Source organism: Plecotus auritus, assembly GCF_963455305.1.
Source record: "Plecotus auritus genome assembly, chromosome: 12".
In the NCBI taxonomy this organism is placed as follows: Eukaryota; Metazoa; Chordata; class Mammalia; order Chiroptera; family Vespertilionidae; genus Plecotus; species Plecotus auritus.
In genome coordinates, this window is record NC_137778.1 from 938,689 (window position 1) to 965,179 (window position 26,491).

The window sequence follows — 26,491 nt, forward strand, 5'->3', positions numbered from 1 at the left end:
CCTGAGTGCCCCGAGGGGTGGAGATGCCGTCCGGGTCCTGTATCCTTACAACTCCCTCCCAGTGGCCTCTGACCTCTGACCAGGAGACAGAGGAGTCCACCCTCCCACCTCTGGCTTTGGGTGCCTCTCTGCTCCGGTGGGGAAGGGAGGCTGGAGGATGGGGCTGGTTCTGAGGCAGCAGGCGGACCTCCTGCTCCCTCCAGCCCAGCCTCGCCTGCCACCACCCCCAGCTCTGTGCGCCGCCGGGAAGGCCCAGCTTTCCGGCCTGGCCCTGGCCCTGCGGCTGTTGCTGCCCTCGAGCTCCCCAGGCACTGCCAGGATCTCCTGGTGCACAGCAGGCCCAGCCTCCAGCCAGAGCTCAGCCAGGTCACATGGAAAACAGCCCCCAGGGCCTTGCTCTGCCCCCGCCCAGCCAGCCTCCCTGTCCCCGCCCCCCCACCCCCCACACACACAGGTCACATCGCTGTGCAACCTTCTGGGAGCGCGTGTGCGGCCTGGCCGTGCGTCCAGGCGCAGCTTCTGGAGGAACACAGTGCATTCCTGCAGAGCTGGGAAACAGGCACCGAACAAAACCATGCTACGCCGAGATGGCCACTCTGGGAAAAGGAACATGAACAGTACGGAGCAGGACCAGAGACTACGGGGACAGGAGGACAGGACAGTCCTGTGCCTGCCACGGGCGGCACACCTGGCCTCAGCGTCCCGGCACTGGCATGAACAGAGACATTTGACCCATTGCCGAGTCACGTACAAACCAAACTTTGAAAAATGGCATCCTTCTCAGGTCTGTTGGTGGAGGGGTGTCGTGGGGAGGCCTCTGAGGTCTGTGCAAGACGCATGGAGTGGGGCCGGGGGACAGTGGGGACCGATGCCGGGTCCTCCCGTAGCCTCGGGAGGCCCTTTCTGTCCCTGTCTGTGTGCTTGGAGGATGGGGCAGCCTGCGGGTAGCAGACCTCTTGTCTCAGACCAGCCCCCTCCGAGGGGAAGAGGGAGGAAAGCCTGGCTGAGCGTGACTGTCGGGCGAGGCGGGGACTCCGGGACGCACCGACAGTGAGTGACTGATGGCGAGCTCCAGGGAGTGCAGGGACCAGGCCCCACCGCTCAGCATTTCAGCACAAGCACCAGCCCCTGGGCGGGCGGGGGTGGGGGGGCGCGGACAGGAAGAACAGGCTCCCACGGTGTGGGTGCCTCCTCCCCGTGAGACATCAGCGCTGAACAGAAACGCACTGGGGTCATTTTAAATTCTTCTTTATTTAAAAAAGCGTTTTCTGGGTTTTTGAAACTTCTCCAGCACATAACTTTTCCCGCCCCGTAGCACTTTCCTGCCTCCCTCGCTCCCGCTGCGGGTGCCTCGACCACAAGACCCACAGGGAGGCCTCACCATCGAGACGCGGGAGCCAGAGGGGCAGAGGCTCGAAGGAAGGTGGTCACTGGCCTAAGGAGAAGTTCATTTGCAAAAAAATATAAACTGTGGAGGATGAGCCAGCACACACGCATGGATCGATCTACAACCCATATAAAAAAATAGACCCAAACTGTCACTTTACATTATACAAAATAACACATTTTTTGAACAGCACTTACCCATCTGCACACACACACGTGCACACATGTACACGCACACACATTCACACACACATGCATACACTTGTGCACACACGCGTACACACAAACGTGCAATGCACACACACGTGCACATGCACATACAAGGTGCAGTGGCCCGGCACATCTGCTCCGGCCGGGGTGTCAGTAGGCGAAGATGACGTGGTAGGTGACCTGGTGGCCATTGTCCCAGGCATAGAGCAGCCGGTCCTTGGGGTTGTAGTCGATCTGGGTGGTGTAAGAATACTCGTTCTCAAACAGCAGCCGCGGCACGATCTGCGTGTTGGTGTGGGTGTCGAAGGCGTAGGAGATGTTGGCGTTGCGCTGGTTGTGGCTGTCCACGGCGTACAGCACCCCGCAGATGACGAAGCAGTTGCCGTACAGGTTCCGACGGAGCCCCGTGCGCCACGTGGTCTCCTTCTGCGTGCTCAGGTCCGCGGCGTTGAGCTTGCTCAGCACAATCACCTCCTGGCTGAAGCCCTCTTCGTCCAGGGCAGGGTAGATGAGCCACAGCCCGTTCTCGTCCACGGCGAAGTCCACGTCTGAGTGGCCCTGCCAGCTCCAGGGCGTGGCCTCCTCGTAGGCCACGTCGTGCAGCATGGCCCAGGCAGCCACGTAGCGGCGGCGCAGGTCATACTTGATGAGGTTGCGGGTGAAGGCGCGGCTGTAGTAGAAGGCGCCCCCGTACACCACGTGGCCCGTGCCCACCCAGCTATAGGGCAGCTTGTACGAGTTGCTCCAGCGGCCTGCGGGGGACGAGGGGCTCAGCATGCGACGCCCAGCGTGCAGGGGAGCAAGGGGTCTGCACCCAGGTTTGTCGTGGCTCCCCCACTTCCTACTTTTCCCGGCCCAGCAGCCTCATCCGTCCCATAGAAATGGCTGCGGCCACTCGCCTCACTGTGCTGCTCCAGGAACCCAGGTGCCCTCCCAGGGGAGCGTGGTGGCGAGCTCTCAGGGCCGCGGGAAAGGAGGTCCTGACTCCAGGCTGCCCCGTCCCAGGGGCGTGAGGGAGGGCAGAAGTGAATCTGAGGCCGTGGGGGAGGGGCGGGGAGAAGGCCCCTTCTCGCCCACGGCCACACCCAGGCCGGCCGTGACTGCCGCGAGGACAGAGGAGGGAGAGCCGCGGGGCCCAGCACGCACCCTGCCTGAAGTTCTCCAGGTTCCTGAACTCCACCAGGGTGCTGCCGTAGGAGGAGTCGGTCACGTAGATCCGCTCGTCGCTGGCCAGCGGGTCCTTCATCCAGGCCCCTTCGTTCCGCCCGTATGTGTTCTGGGTGGTGGGCCCCGTGATGGTGGACAGCGTGTCCTTGCACCTTCCTGAGGGAGAGAGAGGTCGGGTGAGGGCAGAAAGCCCCCAAGCCTTTGGCTAGTTCCTCCTGGAGTCTGCACTCTGGGGCCGGCTCAGCCCCGAGTCACCAGCCCCGACGCTCTCTGCCTCGCTCCGCTCAGGCTCTGCTGTGCCCGTGCCTCCTGGGCCGCCGTCCCCAGTGCTCGCTGCCCCTGCCTCCGACTTCTCCCCTCAGACCCGTCCCTGTGGACCTCAGCTGTGTCCTTTCCCGATGCCACAGCCTCTCCCACGGCACTGGGGTGCTCCTCTTACAGGCACACCCTGCATCTCGGCAGGCCCCCCACCCCCAGCACAGGCCGACGCCCAGGGCTCGGTGAGGACAGGACAGCAGGACGGTGCGCCGAGCGAGGACACTGTGGTGGCCAGGAGCCCTGTCCACAGCCCCTGAGCTGCCCCGGAGGCTCGGCCCCGGCTGTTTGGGGCCCAGAGAGCAGCTCTCCGGATCCTCATGCCTGTGCCCTCCGCACGGGGCGTGGCAGCGGCTTGCTCTGGGCTGGGCTCCTGCTGAGGTCAGTCTGCCTCAATGGCCAGCAGCTCAGCAACGCTCCGCGCGGCTCTTTGGAGCAACCTGGGGCCCAATCGAGGCCTCACAGCATGAGGACATGCTGGCTCTGGGCCGAGCGAAAGCCTGAAAAGTTTGAATGTCCAAGACCACGCGTGATGACAGAGAGCACACGTGACAGAGGGCACACGTGATGACAGGCACACACTCGTGTTGCACCCATGGGTCTGAGCCGACGGGGCGAGGCAGGGGGAGAGCCAGTGTCCGACTCTGCAGCCCTGGCAGCCAGACCACAGGCACCTCACTGCCGTGAGGCCGGGGCCCAGGTGGGCACGTGGGCAGGACAGCTGCCCCCTGACAGCCAGGCCCCCCCATTTCCAAGCTGACCCAGTCTGTTCTGTGGCTCTGCTCCCCGTCAGCGGTCCAGGAAGGAGCCCCGTGGTCAGGACGAGGCAGCCAGGCGCTGCAAGCGGACCCTGCAGTGGGGGCTGTTGGCAGGGTGCAGGCAGCTGGAGGGGCTTAGGCCCTGGCCGGACAGTGGAGCGGGACCCCGTCCCCATAAGACCACCAGCCGAAGCCTCATCCCCCAGCTGAGCTCATCTGCTTGACAATAAAGTGGACGTTTGGGTGGGAAACACCTCCCTCCCTCCCAGCCGGTGGTCGATGCAGCCAGGCACAGGCTCGGGCCTGCAGAGAAGGTTCTGGAAAGGGAATGTCACCCACACCAGGGACAGGCACTCGACAGCGACGGGCAGTGAGCGGTGACTCCGGAAACCAGACCTGCAGGAACGCTGCGCCCGCACAGCGCCCGCCCCCTCGGGTTAAAGGAACACGAAAATGCAGGAAGCAGTGCGGGCGCGGCTCTGAGGCCAGCAGGCGGTCCTGGAGCTGGGCCCCGTCACGCCGTCCCTCAGGTTGAACAGGGCGTTGACCAACAGGAGAGAAGGTCCCCCTCCCACCGCTCATCGCGGCCAGGCCGCGGCGCTGGCCAACGGGACACCAGGCGCCTCAGGTCGGGCCTCAGCTCTCAGCCCACCTCCTGGCGGGAGTGGAGCCCCAGGACCCCGCAGGCGTGTTGGGGTCACACCAGAAAACCCACTAGTGGCAACACCCAGGGAGGGACGGGCAGAGGCCCGGTGGGGCCAGGCCGGCGGGTGGCGGAGACAGCGGCGAGGGAAGGGGCTCCAGCCGCAGCGGAGGCCCAGGGGCAGGTTCCTATTCCCCCTCAAGGTGGCCCGGAACGCTCACTGCCATGGCAAGAAGGGACTGCGGGCCCTGGGCTCAGGGACTGCCCCGGGGCACGGCGAGCTGCCCGGCAGGGGTGGCCATGGGCCCCCTCAGATCCCAGCACCCTGCAGAAGTCGAGCAGGACACAGCCTCTCACTGTCCCTGCGGAGGGACAGCCCAGCCACAGGCAGCTGCCCCCGCCACCGCCCACGGCAGGAAGAGGAAAAGGAAGCCATGCCCTGGGCCCCACCGTGCCCGGCCCGTCACCTGGAGGCCTCACCTGTGTGCCTCAGCGAACTCCTCCAGTCCCCGAGACCCACTGCCACCACACGCCCAGGACAGGAAGCGCGGGCACGTCTGCAGACCTTGCGGAGCCAGGCCTTGGCCCCCTGGCTCCCGTGCACGTGACAAAGGACGGCCCTTTGGTCCATGGACCGGGCGTGAAGCTGGGCGCAGCCAAGGGCACACGCACAGGCCCGCTCTCTGTGGCTCAGCCCGACCCCCTGGCTCAGCCTGTCACCTGAGCGGACCCGGCCAGGCAGGTGGAGCGCACTCACCTATGACGTTCCGGATGTCGTCCTCCTCCGGGTGCGGGCTGGGGCTGGCGGAGGCTGTGCCCTCAGCGGGGGCGGCCTTCCCCAGGGAGTCTGTCCCGACCGTGGTGGGGGGCACTGCGGACGAGTATGTGTCCCCAGGAGCCACTGGCAGGGAAGCTGGGGCCGGAGGAGGGGGGGTGGCCGTGGGGGCCACGGTGGTGGCTGGGGCCCGAGTGGGAGGTGGGAGGAGTGCCTCCCCCTGGGGGGCTGGAGGGACAGTGGCTGGCAGTGGTGTGGGGACTGGCTCGGTGGAGGCAGCAGGGACATGGGGGGCCGAGGGGGAGGCCTGAGGCCATGGGGAGGAGAGGGCCGTGGCCGCGGTGCCGTGACGGGGGGCTGCCGGCCTGCGGGGCACAGTGGGCAGCAGGCTGTTGTGTCTCAGCAGCTGATCCTCAATCAGCAAGTCCACTCCGCTGTCCCCGCTGGAAAACGGGTCCTCTGGGGAGCAAAGAGGCTCACGTGACTCGGACAGAATGGCCAGGGCAGGACCAAGAGCAGACGACCTTGGCGGGTTGGTAAGAGGGTTTCTTCCCCCAAATGGCGCACCGAGTCAGGGATGGGCTCTCAGAGGAAGGCAGGGTGGGGGGGCACAGAGTGAAGGCCCTGCCGGACAGGCTGTCCCCTCGGACCCACCCGTCCACTCATCTTGTGTTTATGGCACAGACAACAGTGAGCAGAGTAAGGTCCTTGCCCACCACAGCCACCCAGTGGGGGACACACTGACAGTAGACACGGGTGGTGCACATGGCAGTGTATGGAGAGAAGCTGGTGGGCGTGGAGGGTCTGGGAGCGGGGGCAGGGGACCTGGGTGATGGGTACAGTGGTCAGCACCACTCGCTGGGAGGGAGATGAGCAGAGGCCTGAGGACGCGAGGGAGCCGAGCAGCCGCAGGGAAGAGTGCTCTGGGGGAAACAGCCGCTGTGCAAAGGCCCTGGGGCCGGAACATGCCTGGGAGGCTGATGCGGACAAAGAGGAGGGTTTGAGGTGGGGGCAGCAGAAGGAGGGCAGAGGGACGTGGGAGCCGGTGCGGGGGCTGGGTGCTGCGTGTGGACTTCAGTCGTTATCCTGAGGGAAAGGGCGAATACGCAGGGTGTGAGTGGAGAAGGAACGTGGGAGGCGGATTTCCTGGGGACTAGAGGTGTGGCCCCACGGAACTAGTGGGTGAGCTGGTGAACCTCTGCTCATCAAGGCACCCAAGGTGCAGGCCGCAGGCAGCAAGACGGCCTCGCAGTTCACGTGACTGACAAGGCACTTGTCCCCAAATACGCCAAGCCTCCCCAAATCAATGATGAAAAGACAACATTTAAAAATGGGCAAAAGGATTATGACAGCAACTGGGTGAGCAGGGCTGGGGACGAGCCCGGACTGGACCCTTTGGGGTGTGGGAAGGGGAGGGTGGGGGGTGCACAGAGCTCAGGAAGCAGGAGAGACCAGGGGCAGCCAGGGCTTCTGGGAGTCAGAGGCGGGAGTGCCGCGTGTCAGGCAGGAGGCCAGGCCCGGGGAAGGGGCAGACGGAGAGCGACTCCTCACTGCCACGTGGTCTTCTGAACGCCCGTGAGGGCAGGGACTGGCCACGCCCAGGAGGACACGGCTCCTCAGGACAGGCGGCTCAGACTGCACAGCCCATGGCTGCCCGCCCGGCCCAGCCCTGCTGGCCCCACTCACGCTGCTCTTCTATGTCGTTCTCGTCCTCGGGGTCCTGGGCTTTGTAGTAGGTGATGCCCCGGATGATGGCAGGCTTGGAGGCTGGCCGGCCCCGCAGGGACACCTGCCTCTGGACGGGCTGCTGTGGCCGCACCAGCTCGGGTGGAGCCAGTGGCTGCGTCCGCAGGAGCTCGATGGAGTTGACGTGCTGGGACACGGTCTCTTCCCGCAGGAACTTCTCTTCATACTGTTCCTCAGAGAGACAGAGGGAGGCCAGGCCCCGGTCAGGCCCAGGGGGCACAGCGGCCAGGCCCCCGGTCAGGCTCAGGGGGCACAGCGGCAGGTCAGGCTCAGGGGGCACAGCGGCAGGTCAGGCTCAGGGGGCACAGCGGCAGGTCAGGCTCAGGGGGCACAGCGGCAGGTCAGGCTCAGGGGGCACAGCGGCAGGTCAGGCTCAGGGGGCACAGCGGCAGGTCAGGTGGGGCAGCACAGGAGCCCAGGCAACAGCAAGGACACACTCAGCCTTCGTCTCAGAGCCAGGGCTCCTGTCTCTACACCCGGGGCTCCTCCGAGGAAGGGACGGACCCGCCCACTTGCGGATGAGGAGACCAGGCGTCTGAGCAGGGCCTGGGGCCAGTGCGCTCAAAATCAGGGCCACCCAGGGCTCCAGCTCCTGAAGGCAGTGGCCCATCCAGGAGGTGGTGGGGACCTCGGGGGTGTGGCCCAGCCCTGCTCTCAGCCACCGAAGCCCCAAAAGGCCCCTCCCAGGAGGAGGCAGCGGCCACGTCCCCCGGGGCCCGTCAGGCTGAGCGCGGTGAAATCACCAAGAGCAGAGCCGCCTGGAAACAAAGCCTCGGTCCCAGTCCCTGAGCCGCTGGGGGCCACCGCCGGCCACGCTCTCGCTGCCCAGGAGGGGCAGCTGGCCTCTCCGCTGTCCCTCCCAGCCAGACATGCACCCTGGTTGCTGGCATGAAGTGGAGACCAAGCGCTGGGAGGCAGGGGTCCCTGGCTGGGGCCTGAGAGGACCCGCCCCGCTCCTGCCACCCCCACTTCCTGTTTCTGGCTGTCGAGGTGACCTGGGAGTCAGGACCAGAGGTGCAAGGGCTATCCCTGTATCGCCGGGTCCCGGTGCCCCCTGTATCGCCGGGTCCCGGTGCCCCCTGTATCGCTGGGCCCAGGTGCCCCCTGTATCGCCGGGTCCCGGTGCCCCCTGTATCGCCGGGTCCCGGTGCCCCCTGTATCACCCCCTGTATCACCTGGGCCCAGGTGCCCCCTGTATCGCCGGGCCCAGGTGCCCCCTGTATCGCCGGGTCCCGGTACCCCCTGTATCGCCGGGCCCGGGTGCCCCCTGTATCGCCGGGCCCCGGTGCCCCCTGTATCGCCGGGCCCCAGTGCTCTCTGCATCTCAAAAGCCACCGTCACCCCGGGGCAAACCTCAGGAGCTGGCTTTAGTTCCAGGCTCTGAGGGACGGGCAGGGCTGGCGCCTTCTGGGAGCTACGGGGAAGAGCGGGACCTCGCACTGGCCCAGCCAGAAAGCGTGTCATTTCCCTGCATTCCTGGCACAGGCTCTCGGGCCGCAGTGGCTCCCTCGTTCCGTTAATCCCAGACTGTGCATGTGATTTCAATTCCTGGCGTCTGGCTGTCCCCTCTCCCGCCTGCGCCCAGAGCCCTCACCACCTCCAGGCCAGGACCTTCTTGGCGAGAGGTCTCCCGACTGCCGCCCACACACCCACCGTTCTGAGAAGCCGAGAATCGTCTACAAGAACCTGAGAGAGCCTTGGTCCCGTCGGCTGGGCTCATGGGAGGGGCGGGCGAGAGGACGAGCCCAGCGGCCCCCCTCGCTGGCCCTGGCTCTGTGCCCGCAGCCGGGTCGGGCGGACTGTGCTGACGGCAGTGTGATGACTGGGCTCGGAGGGGACAGGCCTCTGCTGAGCACAACGGGATTCGGGAGTCTGGCTGGTTTGCTGTTTGCCCTCAGGAAACCTGAGCTGGTTCACACCGCACCGCACCACACTGCCCGCCCCGCCCTGCACCGCACGGCACGGCACCACACCAACCACACCACACCAACCACACCACACCGCACCAACCACACCACACCACACCGCACCAACCACACCACACCGCACCACACCAACCACACCACACCGCACCAACCACACCACACCGCACCAACCACACCACACCGCACCACACCAACCACACCACACCGCACCAACCACACCACACCACACCGCACCAACCACACCACACCGCACCAACCACACCACACCGCACCACACCAACCACACCACACCAACCACACCACACCGCACCAACCACACCAACCACACTGCACTGCACCACACTGTACCAACCACATCAACCACACCACACCGCACCAACCACACCAACCACACCACACCACACCGCACCAACCACACCGCACCGCACCAACCACACCGCACCACACCGCACAAACCACACCACACCACACCACACCAACCACACCACACCAACCACACCAACCACACTGTACCGCACCACACCAACCACACCATACCACACCGCACCGCACCACACCACACCAACCACACCATACCACACCGCACCGCACCGCACCGCACCAACCACACCACACCACACCACACCAACCACACCGCACCGCACACCACACCACACCAACCACACCGCACCGCACTGCACCACACCAACCACACCAACCACACTGCACCGCACCACACGGTGCGTCATCGAGACCACGGTGAGCTCAGCCCGGCCGCCGGGGCAGGGCCAGGGGCAGCAGCAGCCCGCACTGGGCAGTGGGTGGGGCGCCCAGGGCCACGGAGGTGCCCCCAGGTTCTCTTCCAGCCCAAACGTCCGCCCCGGGGGTTCCGAGCTCAGCCTGCTCCAGCGGCCCTGCAGGGAGCCCAGGCACTGCCCAGGAGCAGCAGGTGGGACGCCCCGACGCGGGGTGTGATGTTTGAAGGAATGTGATCTCCCCAAAGCCGCCGAGCAGTCATCGTGGGCAAAGCCAGGGCCTTCCTCACCCTGCTCTCTGGTCTGGGCTGGTTCTGTTCTGAGTCACGTGCCGGGCAGGGCGCAGGCGCCGTACTGTCCCAGGGCTAAGCTGCCTGCTGACCTGCCCTCGGAGCCCAGTCCCCAAACCGCGGTGCTGCCCCCTTCACGAGCTGCGCTGCCTGCACGTCCCAGCCCGGGGTGGATGCCCCGCCAGCAGCGCCCCGTGGACAAGGCCGCCAGCCCTCCCAGGTGACAGCAGCCGCGGGCCCCGCCCTCCACGCCCGGCCTGGCTGCTGGGGGAGACCCCTGCCGTCCCCCCGCCCCGGGGCCCCAGGAAAGCATGTGAGGCGGCTGTCACGGCTGCCCTCCAGGGGCCAGGCGCCTCCCGCCGCTGCCCTGGTCCCTGGTGGCATCTGCACTCTACCCGCTGCCCCTCCACTCTCTCAGGTGAGCTTCCAAATTAATGCTGTTTCTCCGTCACCCGTTTAGGGGACAGCCGACACTAAGTGGTATCACGTGTCGCCCAGCACGTAAACGCAGCGCAGCCACTGGAGCCGGAGCAAACAGGTCGCAAATGGGAGGAACTTTGAAGCAAGTGGGTCGTTGGGCGTCGATCAAATCGCATCAGACAGTGTCCATTTCCCGTGGTGACGGCGCGCTGGGACACTTCCCGCCGAGCCAGGGCGACTGGGAGCTCTCCTGCTCTGTCTCCTCTCCTGCCCGGCCCGCGTGCCAGCGAGTCCTGCATTAGCACGGCCCCGCGGCCCCTCCTGGGCCTCACTGCTGGGCAAAACGGCTCAGCCCACCCCCCGAGCCTCAGAGGTGCCGAGGGACGTCAGGGACCCGGCCTGCAACAGGAAGGGATCAGCTGGGTGCACCTGCCAGGCGCTCATGCTGGGGGGAGGGACGGTACCTCGGGGTGGGCGTAGGCGGCTGCCGCATCCCTCTGCAGGGCCGAGCCTGCCTCCCGCGAGCAGTTCTCCTTGCCTCCTTGCTTGTTCCTCTCCGCACGGATTCCTTCCCCGTCCTCTTTGATTTGCTCGTTGTCCTTGGTGAGGTTTTTAGAAACTTCCTGAGAGAAAACATTTAAAAAGAGGGTTCATTACTGCGCTGAAGACAAGCAGGAGGTGGCTGCCATCTGCTCAGAGCACAGACCTGGCAGGCAGGCTGGACACCGGCCGAGAAGCCGTTGGGCCCTGAGTGTGTCCAGCCCTGTGCTGAGGAACCGTCCAGGTCCCAGGCCCCAGGCCCCACATCCCAGGCCCCAGGTCCCACATCCCAGGTCCCACATCCCAGGTCCCACATCCCAGGCCCCAGGTCCCACATCCCAGGTCCCAGGTCCCACATCCCAGGCCCCACATCCCAGGCCCCAGGTCCCACATCCCAGGCCCCACATCCCAGGCCCCAGGTCCCACATCCCAGGGCCCAGGAGGGACATGCACCGGGCAGCAGGGCACTTCCCCAGGGGTGGTGCCGCGGGTCTGAGTCACGGGCAGCCGTGGACAGGCTCCCAGGTGCCCTTTCTCCTCTCCGTTGAGAGCTGTGAGCTGCGCTGAGGCCCACATTGTCCCACTCTGGCCCCTTCTAAGGTTCCCATGAGCCTCTGAATGCCCAGTGCTTTGTCCTCCTAGGCCGTGTGCGGGAGGCAGCCAGCAGGGGAGGTGGAGCCAGGTTTGCTTCCTGTCTTTCTCTGACACACAGACGCGGCGGCCTGGCGATGCGCCGTGTCCTAGAGGGAAGCCCGGCGCTCAGGGCGAGGCTCCACAGACACCTGGCGCGGGCTCCTGCGGGGCTGGCCACGCAGCAGTGGCAGGGCCGGGTCTCCCGGGGTGGCTCTCTGACTGCACGGACCTCACTGGGCGGACAAGAGAGAGCCCGTGAGAGAGGTCTTGCTTCAGGCCCAGGTGAGCCACCTCGCTGGGCCGGTCACTCCTGACAGGGTGGGGGCGGCCAAGTGCCACCATGAGGAGAGCGGATTCCGGAGGGAATGTGCGGCTCCTGCTGTTGCCAGGCCAGCACCCACGTGTGAATGAGAAAGTCCTGGCAGTTTCCCTGTGGCTGTTACGGGGAGTCGACGCGTTCATGTGAGTGGACACACGGAGTGGCTGTGAGTTTTCATAGAAGGTTAGAGCTGGCCTGGGCCCCACGGCTCAGGCCTAACCTTTCGTTGCAAGATGAGGACCTGGAGGCCCCGAGCGAGGAGGCGATTTGCCTGAGGATCTTTTAAAACGTGTCAGAGGAAGAACCAAGATGGTGGCGTAGGTAAACGCCTGTACTCACAGCCTCCCACCACGTCAAAATCACAACTCAAATACAGAACCACCAGCATTCAGAACTGCCCGGGTCTGGCTGAACGGAAGTCCTACCACTAGAGAAGGAAAGCAGCACACTGAGACTGGCAGGAGGCACCGACTGGCTGGACCAGCACCCACATGTGGCATTTTTTTTTAATCAGGAGGGAGATTGTCTCTGCGGAGGCGCCCGTGAGGAGCAAGGGTCCCAGCCCCACCCAGGCCCAGCCCAGGCCCCAGAGCTGGGAAGAGACCCCCACAACTTGGGGCTGTAAAAGCCAGAGGGGGTTGGGGCTCAGTGACAAGGAGGCTGCTGGAGTTCCCGGTGTTCCTCTTAAAGGGCCCATGCATGAACTTACAAGGTCCTGCTTGCTCTGAGCTCCGGCGCAGAGCAGTGGCTTTGGGGGGCCCAGACAGATACAGGGAGGAACTGGACTGTCTGGCATCAGGGTAGGAACTTGGGGCTTTCTCCCAGGTGGAGGTGCCCACAGAGGTCATTGTTGCTGTGCTGGGACCTCTCTGGTTGCAGGGCTGACTGGCAGGGGCAATATCTGTTGGCTCCATCCTGGTGATTCCCGGAGACCCTGCCCCATCCAATTTGCAGCCCCCCAACCTGTTTGCCGCGGCTTTTGCATATGAATGGCCTGTCCTTACTCAGGATTCAGACTTTGCTAAAACCTCTTAAGCAAGCTGCAGCTGGTGTCAGTGTGCCCCATACCTCTCAACAAGAGGCCCAAGACCCTGCACTAGTAGGAGCCTGTCTTGCTTCACAGCTGGGCTTCACCTGGGCACCTCCACGCCCAATACCAGTAGTTCCTGCAGGGTGGCCCCAGGCAGTGGCTGACTTTGCACCTCCCTGGAGGCCCTAGAGCCAGTGCATCTGGCGGACAGCTTCAACCATAGCCAATTACAACTCCACACATCTATAACGACCACTCAAGGGGCAGACCCAGTGAGCACCAAAGCCCCACTGAAGCAAGTCCTGCTCCATAGGGGCGTCTCCTGCACAGCAGCTCTTCCACTGTAGTTGCAGCTGGTCCTCACAGCCAATTGGCCTGCAGGTCAATTCCTCCCAGTGATGCCAACAGCAAAGAAGGCTCAACTACAAGACTGTGCACAGAGCCCACACAGGGTGCACCTGGAGGGCCCAGCTCAGGTGACTGGGAGGTGAGCCACTGGGCCCTACAGGACACCTACTACACAAGGCCACTCTCCCAATTCCAGGAGACACAGCAGCTCTACCTAATACATAGAAACAGACACAGGGAAGCAGCCAAAATGGGGAGACAAAGAAACATGCCACAAATGAAAGAAATGGAAGAGAGCAAACTTTTGGATACAGAGTTCAAAACCATGGTTAAAAGGTTACTCATGGATCTTCATGAGTCTTTCAAGGCTCTTAGTGAGAAAGTCAAAGACATGAAAGAGGACCAGTCAGCAATGAAGCCTAACCAACTGAAATAAAGAATAATTTACGGGGATTCAACAGTAGAGTAGTCTGAGAATCAAATCAACGATGTGGAATATGAGGAAGCAAAAAACACCCAATCAGAAGAGCAAAAAGAAAAAAGAATAAAAAAATATGATGATAGTGCAAGGAGCCCCTGGGACAACTTCAAGCGTACCAACATGTCCATTATGGGGGTGCCAGAAGGAGAGAGAGAGCAAGATACTGAAAACCTATTTGAAGAAAAAAATGACTGAAAACTTCCCCCACCTGGTGAGAGAAATAGACTTACAAGTCCAGGAAGCACAAAGAACCCCAAACAAGAGGAACGCAAAAAAGGCCCACACCAAGACACATCATAATTAAAATACCAAGGGCAAAAGACAAAGAGAGAATATTAAAAGCAGCAAGAGAAAAACAGTTACCTACAAGGGAGCACCCATACGACTGTCAGCTGATTTCTCAACAGGAACTATGTAGGCCAGACGGGAGTGGCAAGAAATATTCAAAGTGATGAATAGTAAGAACCTACAACCAAGATTACTCTACCCAGCAAAACTATCATTCAGAATTGAAGGTCAGATAAAGAGCTTCACAGATAAGAAAAAGCTAAAGGAGTTCATCACCACCAAACCAGGATTATATGAAATGCTGAAGGGTATTTTTTAAGAAGAGGAAGAAGAAGATAAAAAATATGAACAATAAAATGACAATAAGTACATATTTACCAACAACTGAATCTAAAAATCAAAATAAATGAGCAAGAAATCTAACGAACAAAATAAACTGGTAGATAAAATAGAATCAGCGATATGGAGACATGGAACAGACTGATGATTCTCAGAGGGAAGCAGGGAGGGGGCAGGAAGTGATTAATCCCAGATCTTACCTATGGACACAGACAGTAGGGGAGTGAAGGCCTGGGGCAGGCCGGGAACCGGGTGGAGGGGGGCAAAGGGGGACATCTGTAATACTCTCAACTATAAAGATTAAAAAACACACAACAAACAAATGGCAGAGCGGAGCCCAGCCCCTGGCCTCCTGGCTCCCTGGGTCTCTGAGAGCTCAGCCAGCTCGTGAGCAGCACGGAGGACACCGAAGTGGACAGGGAGGGTATCCTTGCTGCTTGAGTTGGTCCAAAGGCCAGCAGCAGGTGCCCGCACCAAGGAAGCTGGTTAGAGACGCTGGTGATCCAAGCCACCTCCCAGCAAGCCCAGGCGCTCTTCATGCGGAGGGACTGCAGCTGCCTGAGCCAGGCAGGGGGGCCTGAGCTGGGCAGTGGTGGGGGGGGGCCTGAGCCGGGCAGTGTGGGGGGGGCCTAAGCCAGGCAGTGTGGGGGGGCCTAAGCCGGGCAGTGTGGGGGGGCCTGAGCCGGGCAGTGTGGGGGGGGGGCCTAAGCCAGGCAGTGTGGGGGGGCCTAAGCCGGGCAGTGTGGGGGGGCCTGAGCCGGGCAGTGTGGGGGGGGCCTAAGCCAGGCAGTGTGGGGGGGCCTAAGCCGGGCAGTGTGGGGGGGCCTGAGCCGGGCAGTGTGGGGGGGGGCCTAAGCCAGGCAGTGTGGGGGGGCCTAAGCCGGGCAGTGTGGGGGGGCCTGAGCCGGGCAGTGTGGGGGGGGGGCCTAAGCCAGGCAGTGTGGGGGGGGCCTAAGCCAGGCAGTGTGGGGGGGGCCTAAGCCGGGCAGTGTGGGGGGGCCTGAGCCGGGCAGTGTGGGGGGGCCCTGAGCTGGGCAGTGTGGGGGGGCCTAAGCCGGGCAGTGTGGGGGGGGGCCTGAGCCGGGCAGTGTAGGGGGGCCCTGAGCTGGGCAGTGTGGGGGGGCCTAAGCCGGGCAGTGTGGGGGGGCCTAAGCCGGGCAGTGTGGGGGGGCCTAAGCCAGGCAGTGTGGGGGGGCCTAAGCCAGGCAGTGTGGGGGGGCCTAAGCCGGGCAGCCGGGCAGTGTGGGGGGGGGCCTGAGCCGGGCAGTGTGGGGGGGCCCTGAGCTGGGCAGTGTGGGGGGGCCTAAGCCGGGCAGTGTGGGGGGGGGCCTGAGCCGGGCAGTGTGGGGGGGCCTAAGCCGGGCAGCCGGGCAGTGTGGGGGGGCCTAAGCCGGGCAGCCGGGCAGTGTGTGGGGGGGCCTGAGCCGGGCAGTGTGGGGGGGCCCTGAGCCGGGCAGTGTGGGGGGGGCCCTGAGCTGGGCAGTGTGGGGGGGCCTAAGCCGGGCAGTGTGGGGGGGGCCCTGAGCTGGGCAGTGTGGGGGGGCCTAAGCCGGGCAGTGTGGGGGGGGGCCTGAGCCGGGCAGTGTGGGGGGGCCTAAGCCGGGCAGCCGGGCAGTGTGGGGGGGCCTAAGCCGGGCAGCCGGGCAGTGTGTGGGGGGGCCTGAGCCGGGCAGTGTGGGGGGGCCCTGAGCCGGGCAGTGTGGGGGGGCCCTGAGCCGGGCAGGGGGGCAGGCAAAGCTGCCGGGAAAGGACAGAAAGGTCTTGGTGGATTCGGGTGGCTGCCTCGGTGCGCACCTCTGGAGAGCCGCCCAGGGTCTCTGTGACCGCGGGTGCGCTCTGTGGAGGGGCCAGTGGTCAGCCCGCTCTGTGACGCTCCCTCTGGGAGGGGGAGTTTGCAGGAAGCAGATGAACCACAGGGTCCACCCACGAGAACGTGAGTTCGGTGCCATGGCCGAGGCAGGTGCTGACCCCCCACAGTCAGTGCACATCCTGGGGGCGCCGAGGTGTGTCCCTTTCCTGCCCACAGGGCCCAGGGCTCCACTGGGCACCCCAGTGGCGTGGCCTCAGTCGCCTCGTTACCCACACAAGGTCCACGATCCTGGCAGCCGGAGGCGGCGGTGCCGTGTGCTGGCAGGGCCCCCATCTTGGGTCGTTGGCCCTGGAGGCCCCGGCACTGATTTGTAGTCCTCGATGCCCCTCGGGCCGGCGAGGAGCCGTCTCTGGGTTTGCACAGAGCAGGCTGGAGGCAGCCCAGCCCCCAGAGCCCAGAGGGTGGCAGAGGTCACCCCTCACGGGAACGGCAGAGTCCGCCCACCACCTAAATAAACGCCAGGCTGGCGTGGTATCACCCACCAGCCGCCCCCAGGCCTCCGCCCTGGCTCAGTCCCCTCCTACCCAGGGCCTATGTGGGGCACTTCTCAGGGGCACTGGGAAGGCCCCCACCCCGGGCCCTCTTGGTGCCACCTGGCCGAAGGGAGGACCCCATGACCTCCTCCTCGGGCTCTTCCCTGGCACAGCTGCGACCCTGACGAGTGCGGTGTGTGCGCTGGGCTCACGGGCCACGCAGCGCTGTGGTGGGAGGGGGCCTATTTGGCGGGGTGACCATTACCCTGGTCCCTGCAAGGATCTCTGGGCAGAGCAGTGTGCAAGGGGAGGAGAGCCGACGGGCTGGCACAAGCCATGGGCCTGGAGGCCTGGGAAGTCTGTCCCGAGCCCTTGGGTGAGGCCCAGCAGGGGGCAGGGAGGTGTGCACAGAACAGGGGCCAGGTGCTGGGGCAGCACTGGGCACTGCCAGATGGGCACGGGGCCTGTGCACAGACACCCCTCGGAAGGGGGAGTGTGAGAATGAGGCAGGGTTGCCGGGCAAGGGGGACTGGATGTGGTGGCCTTGGGGTCCAGGGCTGGTGGAGACTGTGCGTGCCTGGCTGAGACTAAGCCGGAAGCGCTGGGGCCTGGGAAGGTGAGTGGGCACAGCAGGGACAGGCGGGTGTGCAGGAGGGCTATTAGAGACCGGGGGCACCGGCAAGGCAGAGGCGGCCTCTCTGGTGCCGTTGGAAAAGCAGGGGTGGTGACACCTGCCTTCTCCCCAGGCCTGGGTAGGACAACGATGAGGCTGCAGCTTGGCAGCTGTGGGCGAGGCGGAGGGAGGGCCCTCGGGGGCAGGGAGCGGGTAGGGCCTGGGTGGAGGGAGCAGGCTTCCTGGTGGGAGTGATGTGAGCCAGTGTGGGGCCCCTGGACCCTGGGGGAGGGCTGGCAGCTCCGTCTGCTCTCCCCCACTCCAAGCCCTCGGGGACCCATCGAGGACCAGGTGGGCAGGGACAGGACAGCCACCCCGCTGGCAGCTGTCTCCAGCCCCTGGAGCAGCAGGTGTTCAGACTGTCAGCACAGGCAGGACGAGGCCCCGTCTCTCTGACCACAGCTGAGAGATGGCAACCGGCCTGGGCGGAGACGCCAGCTGCCGAGGCCAGCTGCTCCCCAAGCAGATGGCTGACGAGCATCTAGCCCGGGCCAGGTGCTGGCTGAGACCGGGACCCTGATGCGCTGAAGCAGCAGGCCCCTGCGAGGACTGTCCACATTAGGGGGACCGACCCCTTCACTATAGCCGCATGGGTACATGATTCTTCTGCATGAAGAGGAAGGTGATTATATTACATTCCGCTGGTTCTCTGGCCACCAGCAATGTGCCCTCTGTCGAAACACTGGGAAGTTGGATACACTTTTGGGCTTGATCAGGAGAAAGACGTGGAGACCCAGGATGCTCCTTACCTCCTCCAGTTTGTCCACTCGCCCCACCAGCTTAGTGGTGACCGAATGCAGCTTCAGGAGGTCCAGGCCATAGAACGCGCCCTCCAGCATGTCTATGATGGTGGCGAGCTGCGGAACAGGGCGGGTTAGTCTCTAGGCCAATGGACCAGGGTGAGCCCCGCAGGGAAGCCCCAGGGACTAAGAGGTGGCCTCAGAGGTGGCATCTGTCTTGGCAGCCACGCAGGCAGACGCCATGGGTGAGTGTACCCGCCTGCTGGGACCCTGGTGAATCTCCATCGTCTGTCTTTCCTCCTAGGCTGTCAGTCCTGTCTGTCAGCACAGCATCTGCCTGGCGGGGTCTGTGGACACCCAGTGGGGTGGCTGGAGCCTCAGGACCTGTGCATGCGCCCCTGGCACACTGCCCTGGGGCACCCCCCTGGCCTGCTGTTTCGATTCCTGGTAGGAAGTTCTGCCGCCTGTTCCAGGGGCCCCAGCACCCCATCCTATAGCCAGGCGGTGCCTTTGGTTCAGAAACGAGCTTCAGGGCAGAGCTTCAGCTCCGAGGGTGTGACTGAGTCGGGGTCACTCACTGCCTCTTTTTTTTTTTTTTTTTTTTTAATATATTTTATTGATATTTTACAGAGAGGAAGGGAGAGGGATAGAGAGCTAGAAACATCGATGAGAGAGAAACATCGATCAGCTGCCTCCTGCACACCCCCTACTGGGGATGTGCCCGCAACCAAGGTACATGCCCTTGACCGGAATCGAACCCGGAACCCTTCAGTCCGCAGGCCGACGCTCTATCCACTGAGCCAAACCGGTTTCGGCACTCACTGCCTCTTAAACACCACTCTGCCTAATGGGTACCAATGGCCGCCAGCGGCACGTTACGGGCAATCCACAGGGAAGATGTTCCCACTGCATTCAGGGGACTCAGGCCAGACAAGTAGGTGACCTGAGTCGATGATGCAAGTGGTGCCGAGCAATGACCGGGACCCGTCGTCTGACCCCCAAACCCAGCTCCTCCCACCACACAGGTGGCCAGGAGCCGACCAGGCCGCCCCAGTGGGCCTGCGGGCCACGTTCTTTAGGCTGCGGGGCCTGGCAGCTGCCCCCAAGCCCAGCCTCCCGGCTCCATTGGCAAGATGGGCGGACTTGGCTCTCCCCGGCTCCCTTGGATGTCGGGGCTGAAAGTGACCCACTGTGTAAAGGCTGAAGCAGGTCCCTTACTCAAAGGCCTGCGGTCCCCAGGCTTGTGAGACTCAGAGGTCCCGTAGGCACCCTCACCCATGGCGTTGCCCCACCAGGCCCCACCTTCAAGTCGCGGCTGTCGGCCTCCCGAAGCTTCTGGAGCCTGAAGTCCCCCTCGCAGGGGTTGAGGGCGGAGGGTGGAGCGATGCAGGCGCACTTGCAGGACGAGCCGGAGGTGATGGTCTCCACGGTGTAGAAGTCCTCCTTCCTGGAGGCCCCGGCGTTGACCCTCCTGCAGGCGTCGTGGCCCAGGGGTCTCACTACGCATTTGCACTGGCAGTCGGAGCCCTCGGACACAGCCTTGACCTTGTCATAGTCGCCCAGCAACTGGACAGACAGAGAGAGGATGGCAGCGCACGTAGACACAGGCCCCCGAGCCAGAGACCTCAGACACCTGACCGCCCCAAGTCATCGCAAGACCACCTGCTGACCACGCCGTTTCCTTGAAGGCACCGTGTGCCGCCAGCTCTTGTCCGAGGAAGCTGTGTGTTTCTCGGGGGCCTCAGCCTTTATCATTTTAAGGAAGAACCAGTGGGCCCAGCATCCTCCCAGCAGGCCCTGCCCAGCGGGAGCCCAGGTTTAGAGCGGAGGAAAGGAGGCCTGCCTGCTGGAGCCGGCTGCCCACACTCCTTCCCGTCGCCACTTACCCCCTCCACTCCCGGGCGCCTCCCAGGACCGCCCTGGGTGCCCACGGGCCAGGCGGAGTGCAGAGGGAGAGGGCGCGCCCAGCACCCAGCGGGGGGCGGGGGGGGGGTGAGCTCGCCCAGGGCCACAGCCCACAGCGCACCAGGAAGACTTCCGAGGAGGGGGTGTTTGAGCTGGGCCTCAAAGCATGGGTTAGGTTTGGAGAAAGGGAACTGGGTGGAGAAGCCGGTAAGGATTACTCATTTTAAGGACCGAGTTGGCCCCTAGAGCGGCTTCTGGATCCAGAGTCCAGGCAAAGCTCAGCAGGCCTGGCAGCCTCTCTGCTCCTAGGAGGCGGACCATCTCCTCAGCCTGCCGGCTCGCAGGGCAGCTTCTGGGGCCCCCCTGCTGGGGGACAGGCTTCTCCCAGCTGCTCTCCAGCAGGCCCTGCACCCCCGCACCAGCCTCCCTTTCTGGGCACCGAGAGGGGCTCCTTTCGTCCAGTACGTGATCCGCTGGCAGGTCATGAGCTTGTGGGGGGAGCCTTTCTGGTTGCTGGCTGGGGAACAGGCTGGTCATGTTTTTCTTGCGAAGTTTGGGTTTCTTCTAACACTAATTTTTTTCAGAGCTGTTATCAAGTGCAGCGGACGATGGCGTTGTAGTGCAAGGTGACTGATGTGGCTGGGCTGACCGCCAACTGCCTCCTGCCCTCTGAAGCTCTGCTCTGCTCCCTCCCTGAACCGCACGGAGACCCCCTGCAGCCCTTCCTCCAGAGGCTCGGCTCTCAGGAAGCTTTGCCCATGGCCCCACAGGACCCCGATGTCAGGCGCTTCTGTCTTTTTAATGTCGGGGTCCAAGCGAGGCTGTGAGTGGGTACGGGGCATACGTTATCGTAATTATTAAGGGAAGGCCAGGGGACCTGTGAGAGCCCAGTGCAGACCTGTGGAGTGCGGGCAGCTAGCGGCTCGGGTCCTTCCTCGGCCACCACTGCCACAGGTCATGGAATAATCAGCCCGGAGAGCCCCCAGAGAAGAGGGGTCTGGCTGAGACAAGGAACCCGGCCCTGTCCACCCCCCCCAACCGCCCCCCGCCCCCCCCCCCCCCCACTCTAACCATCAGGGCCTGATGGTCCTTAGCTGAAAACTGGGAATAGGGCGTGAGGACTGAGCCCTAAAATAAGGACAGTCCTTTACTGCCCACATTCACCCCATCTTCTCCGGGCCTCTCACTCCTGTGGCGAAACATCTTCCAGGGGTCTCGCCATCCGCCTCTGCCCAGCATGCGCCGGGTCACATTCCGGTTCCCGCAAACAGCCGTGGAGACCAGAGGGGTCCCCTCCCAACCCTGAGCCACAGGGCTCCGTTCTTCCCCTCCTCCTCTCCTCCTGGCCCCATCGCCTGGAGACCCCGACTTCGAGCAGAGGACCCATGTCCCTTCCCCTAAGGCCGTGGTCAGCAAACTGCGGCTCGCGAGCCACATGCGGCTCTTTGGCCCCTTGAGTGTGGCTCTTCCACAAAATACCACGGCCTGGGCGAGTCTATTTAGAAGAAGTTTAAGTTTAAAACATTTGGCTCTCAAAAGAAATTTCAATCGTTGTGCTGTTGCCGACCACTGTCCTAAGGAAACATTCTGCGACGAGTGACAAGAGCCCTCCTGGCCTTGGCCCACCTGGCGGGGCAGGCAGGTGGCCAGAGGGCGCCTACCTGAGACAAGACGTTCTCTTGGTTGTCTGCCTCGCTCTGCAGGGTCTCGGCCTCGGTGGGGGCCACCGTCGCCGCAGTAGGGGGTTCGCTGGTTCCTGCGGGGGCCACACCGACCACACTGGGGGCCACTCCCAGAGCCAGCCAGAGAGCCAGCAACAGAGGCTGGGCCATGAGGGCGAGACAAGAGGGGCTCGGCCCGGAACGTCTGGGGATGGGGTCGGGCAGCGACTGCGCGAGAGGATCCGGGCTGGAGTCTGAGGCGGTGCTCAGAGCGCCTTCCCCAGCCGCCTGCAGCCGAGCGCGCGTGGCCGAGGCGCCCCCGGGACCCTGGTCATCTCCGTCCGGATGGGTGCGAGCAGCCCTGGGCGCAGGGAAGGGGGAGGTGACCCGGCGTCCTCAGGCGGGAGGGTGGGGTCCGGCAGCAACGGGCGGTGCACCGGGCAGCAGCGGGGAGCCCGAGGTCGCCCAGCGCGGGCTGCCGGGAACCTGGGGCGCAAGGACCGGCCCGACTGCGGGGAGCGGACCGGGCGAGGAGCGCGCAGAGGGAGGGCGGAGCCTCTATTGTGCAGGCCGCGGAGGTGCAGCCAGTGACAGCGGAGGAGGAGGAGGAAAGGGAGGGAGGAGGAGGGAGGACCGAGAAGCCCGGTGCCCTGACCCGCCCCCCGGGGCTCCGGCCTTCGCCTCCGGGGTGGGGTGGCGTCGGGAGGGGGCCCCTGTCCTTCATCTGACCGCAGATGAAGAAGGCAGAGAAATGCCCGCGAGCCGCTCTCCAGCTGGGAGGCCCCTGCACCCACCGTGGCGGGAGGGGCCCGAGGCCGGCGGACCCGCGGGCGCTGCCCGCAGGGCGGGGCCTCTGCTCCCACCGGACTCGCTGCTTTAAACTTGGCGCTGCCGGGGATGGCGGGTGCCGCTCCGGCCTGGTGACGCCGCCGCCCAGGGACAGCGGCTGAACTCCCCGCTGCAGGCGGGTGGAGACCAAACCCGGGAACCCTGACACTGCGCCCCTTGGGGAGCTACTGCCGGGACCCAGGTGGTTGTGGAAAGGGAGCAGCCTGGTCCTCCTGGACGTCTCAGGGCTTCCGTCACCAGGCGGTCCTCAAGGCGCCCCCTGTCAGCACCGCGAGATCCTTAGCAGCCTTCGGGGACACCGTCACCCGGGATACTGAACAGACACTTTCAAAGATGTGACAGGTCCTTGAGAAATTACAACACCTGCCTCTTTTGCTCAAGAATAGGGTTGTGATAACCTATGCGAAGGAGACTTCATTTCAAATAAGTGATCACAGTTGACAGAATTAATAACCCAAGATCTGGGTGTCTGGGCTTATGGAAATGTCATTACCCCGCTCCCACGGTCTCACCCCCATGTAAGCTATCAAACCTTTTGTGAAACTGGATGGGGGTAAACATCTGTGAAATACAGTTTTCAATTCAATTAAGTGGTGAATGCTGGCTAAGTACAAGTCAACATGCTAGGTTGCCATCTGAGCAAGCTCTTATAAAGGAGTTCCTGGAATTGGACTTTAACCAATAGGTTGAGACTTTCCCCATCTAATTGGAGCTGCACAGTTATATTGCCATCAGCATCTTCACTAGCCAATCAGAATGGCTCCATTTTGACCAATTAGGATGGCCCCTTTGGACCAATCAAACTGTGAATATTTAGAGTCCTCATTTGCATGAGGGCAAACCAATCAGGGACCAGGGGCAGAGAGTTCTCGCTACATAAGCCAGCTCTCCTCGGCTCCCTGTGGTGATGACTGCTTTCCCCCGGCTGGAGCTGAAACCCTGAAGATAGCTCACCAGAGCAGACGGCCCAGGGCAGGGCAGACGGCACAGGGCAGGGCAGCCCAGGCAGACCACACTAGACCAGACCAGGGCAGAGCTGAGAGGAGCAGACTGGACTGTAAACAGAGCTGTCTGGCCAGAGGCCACCTTGCCCAGGGCTGCCTCACAGCCCTGCTGCTTCATACCTGAGCTGTAGCACTACTGAGCTCTGCACAGCCATGCTGTTCTCACAATTGTGCTCCGTCACAACTGAGCTGTTTGCACCGAACAACATTTCCTTCTCCACCGCTCTCCAAGCTGGGGTTCCTGTTGGCATTGAATCAGCGCCAAGCACCATTAGTTGACAATGTCAATTAATTTTGGCCTCGTCAGGCAGCCTGGCGCCCTGGGGGAGCCGTGGCTTTGGGGTCAGACAGATTGGCTATGGGATCTGGGTTCACGTGGGTGAGTCACCCAGCTTCTGGGAATCTTGGTCTCTGTTCCAACACGGGGACCACACAATATCCCTGCTGCGGGCTGTGTGCTGGCCACCCGTCCTTTCCTTACCCTCACAGGCATGACCCGACCCACCCCAAGGCTAGGAATTGTGAGCACAGAAAGATCACAGAGGCTTAATAACGGGTAATTGGGTTTAGCATTGAGACACGCACACCCGGTGAAAGTTACTGGGGAACAAAGGGGATTCCATTATGAGCTTCGTAGGGGCTCCCAGACGGCAGGCGGATCTGAGCTGAATTCTGCCGCTTGTCTGCGGGTGATCGGGGCCTTTTTCTCCCATGGGCCTCGGTGATACTGATGGGCTGTTGTGGAGACGGGATGATACAAACTCCTGTCCCACTGCCAGGTGTCTGTTGAATGTTGAATGCTGGGAAGAGACTAATCATTTATCAAACGGGGTATCATTGTTACTGTTTCTGACTTGCTATGTGAACTTAGAATTCTCTCAGTGCCTCGATTTCCTTACCCGAGAGAGGAAATGACCACATTTGATTCTGTTCCTTGTGATTTAGGTAAACAAGTTTTCCAGTTCCGGGGGTTTGCTTTGTTCCAGGAACTAAACCTCAGCAAGGCAATGGTGGAGCAGCTCCGAGGTGCTCCTGGCCCTGGGCATCGCCCAGGGAGATGCTGCCGGAGTGGGGAGGGTCGGGACGGGCTCCTGGGAGGACACCAAGTGGAGTGAAAACCCAAGGGACCTCTCTCCCGACGGGAGGGCGCCGGCTCCCATGCGGGGAGGAAACCCTAAGACAGCAGCGTGACGGACAGGGCGGCTCACCCCGGAGTTCCAGCTCCTGCCGACACTTTCCCCTTCCTCTAAAAACTGCCTTCTTCCTTTCGAAAACCCACTCAAGCTTGTTCCAGTGAACCTTGGGGGCCCCTCCCCCCGGTGCCGCCCTTCCTAACCTGCCTCGCCTCACTGCTGTCACCTGCTCTGTTCCCCCTCCCCTCCTTCAGGTAAGGAGAAAGCTGTCACCTGCTCTGTTCCCCTCCCCTCCTTCAGGTAAGGAGAAAGCTGTCACCTGCCCTGTTCCCCCTCCCCTCCTTCAGGTAAGGAGAAAGCTGTCACCTGCTCTGTTCCCCTCCCCTCCTTCAGGTAAGGAGAAAGCTGTCACCTGCCCTGTTCCCCCTCCCCTCCTTCAGGTAAGGAGAAAGCTGTCACCTGCCCTGTTCCCCCTCCCCTCCTTCAGGTAAGGAGAAAGCTGTCACCTGCCCTGTTCCCCCTCCCCTCCTTCAGGTAAGGAGAAAGCTGTCACCTGCTCTGTTCCCCTCCCCTCCTTCAGGTAAGGAGAAAGCTGTCACCTGCCCTGTTCCCCCTCCCCTCCTTCAGGTAAGGAGAAAGCTGTCACCTGCCCTGTTCCCCTCCCCTCCTTCAGGTAAGGAGAAAGCTGTCACCTGCTCTGTTCCCCTCCCCTCCTTCAGGTAAGGAGAAAGCTGTCACCTGCTCTGTTCCCCCTCCCCTCCTTCAGGTAAGGAGAAAGCTGTCACCTGCCCTGTTCCCCCTCCCCTCCTTCAGGTAAGGAGAAAGCTGTCACCTGCCCTGTTCCCCCTCCCCTCCTTCAGGTAAGGAGAAAGCTGTCACCTGCCCTGTTCCCCCTCCCCTCCTTCAGGTAAGGAGAAAGCTGTCACCTGCTCTGTTCCCCTCCCCTCCTTCAGGTAAGGAGAAAGCTGTCACCTGCCCTGTTCCCCCTCCCCTCCTTCAGGTAAGGAGAAAGCTGTCACCTGCCCTGTTCCCCTCCCCTCCTTCAGGTAAGGAGAAAGCTGTCACCTGCCCTGTTCCCCTCCCCTCCTTCAGGTAAGGAGAAAGCTGTCACCTGCCCTGTTCCCCTCCCCTCCTTCAGGTAAGGAGAAAGCTGTCACCTGCCCTGTTCCCCTCCCCTCCTTCAGGTCAGGAGAAAGCTGTCACCTGCTCTGTTCCCCCTCCCCTCCTTCAGGTAAGGAGAAAGCTGTCACCTGCCCTGTTCCCCTCCCCTCCTTCAGGTCAGGAGAAAGCTGTCACCTGCTCTGTTCCCCCTCCCCTCCTTCAGGTAAGGAGAAAGCTGTCACCTGCCCTGTTCCCCTCCCCTCCTTCAGGTAAGGAGAAAGCTGTCACCTGCTCTGTTCCCCCTCCCCTCCTTCAGGTAAGGAGAAAGCTGTCACCTGCCCTGTTCCCCTCCCCTCCTTCAGGTCAGGAGAAAGCTGTCACCTGCCCTGTTCCCCTCCCCTCCTTCAGGTCAGGAGAAAGCTGTCACCTGCTCTGTTCCCCTCCCCTCCTTCAGGTCAGGAGAAAGCTGTCACCTGCCCTGTTCCCCCTCCCCTCCTTCAGGTAAGGAGAAAGCTGTCACCTGCCCTGTTCCCCCTCCCCTCCTTCAGGTCAGGAGAAAGCTGTCACCTGCCCTGTTCCCCCTCCCCTCCTTCAGGTAAGGAGAAAGCTGTCACCTGCCCTGTTCCCCTCCCCTCCTTCAGGTAAGGAGAAAGCTGTCACCTGCCCTGTTCCCCTCCCCTCCTTCAGGTAAGGAGAAAGCTGTCACCTGCTCTGTTCCCCTCCCCTCCTTCAGGT

General features: G+C 63.0%; 1 protein-coding gene across 1 annotated transcript; it reads right to left on the minus strand.

The window, feature by feature from the left end:
• Positions 1-1,239: 1,239 nt before the first annotated feature.
• OLFML2B (olfactomedin like 2B) lies at positions 1,240-22,243 on the minus strand. Its single transcript, XM_080647651.1, has 8 exons — positions 21,670-22,243; positions 19,406-19,669; positions 18,113-18,220; positions 10,834-10,992; positions 6,941-7,166; positions 5,237-5,713; positions 2,743-2,919; positions 1,240-2,348 (listed from the first exon to the last, which is right to left on the minus strand). Exons 1-8 carry the CDS (start codon positions 21,838-21,840, stop codon positions 1,747-1,749), a joined length of 2,184 nt encoding a protein of 727 aa, XP_080503777.1. The 5' UTR covers positions 21,841-22,243; the 3' UTR covers positions 1,240-1,746.
• Positions 22,244-26,491: the final 4,248 nt, after the last annotated feature.

Excerpts from the sequence above, each read along its gene's own strand:
- OLFML2B (XM_080647651.1), bottom strand. The coding sequence starts at position 21,840 with ATGGCCCAGCCTCTGTTGCTGGCTCTCTGGCTGGCTCTGGGAGTGGCC. Across the intron at positions 18,221-19,405 it reads CCGACAGCCGCGACTTGAAG|CTCGCCACCATCATAGACAT; the intron begins GTGGGGCCTGGT and ends CCTGTTCCGCAG. Across the intron at positions 10,993-18,112 it reads GAGTGGACAAACTGGAGGAG|GAAGTTTCTAAAAACCTCAC; the intron begins GTAAGGAGCATC and ends GTTTTCTCTCAG.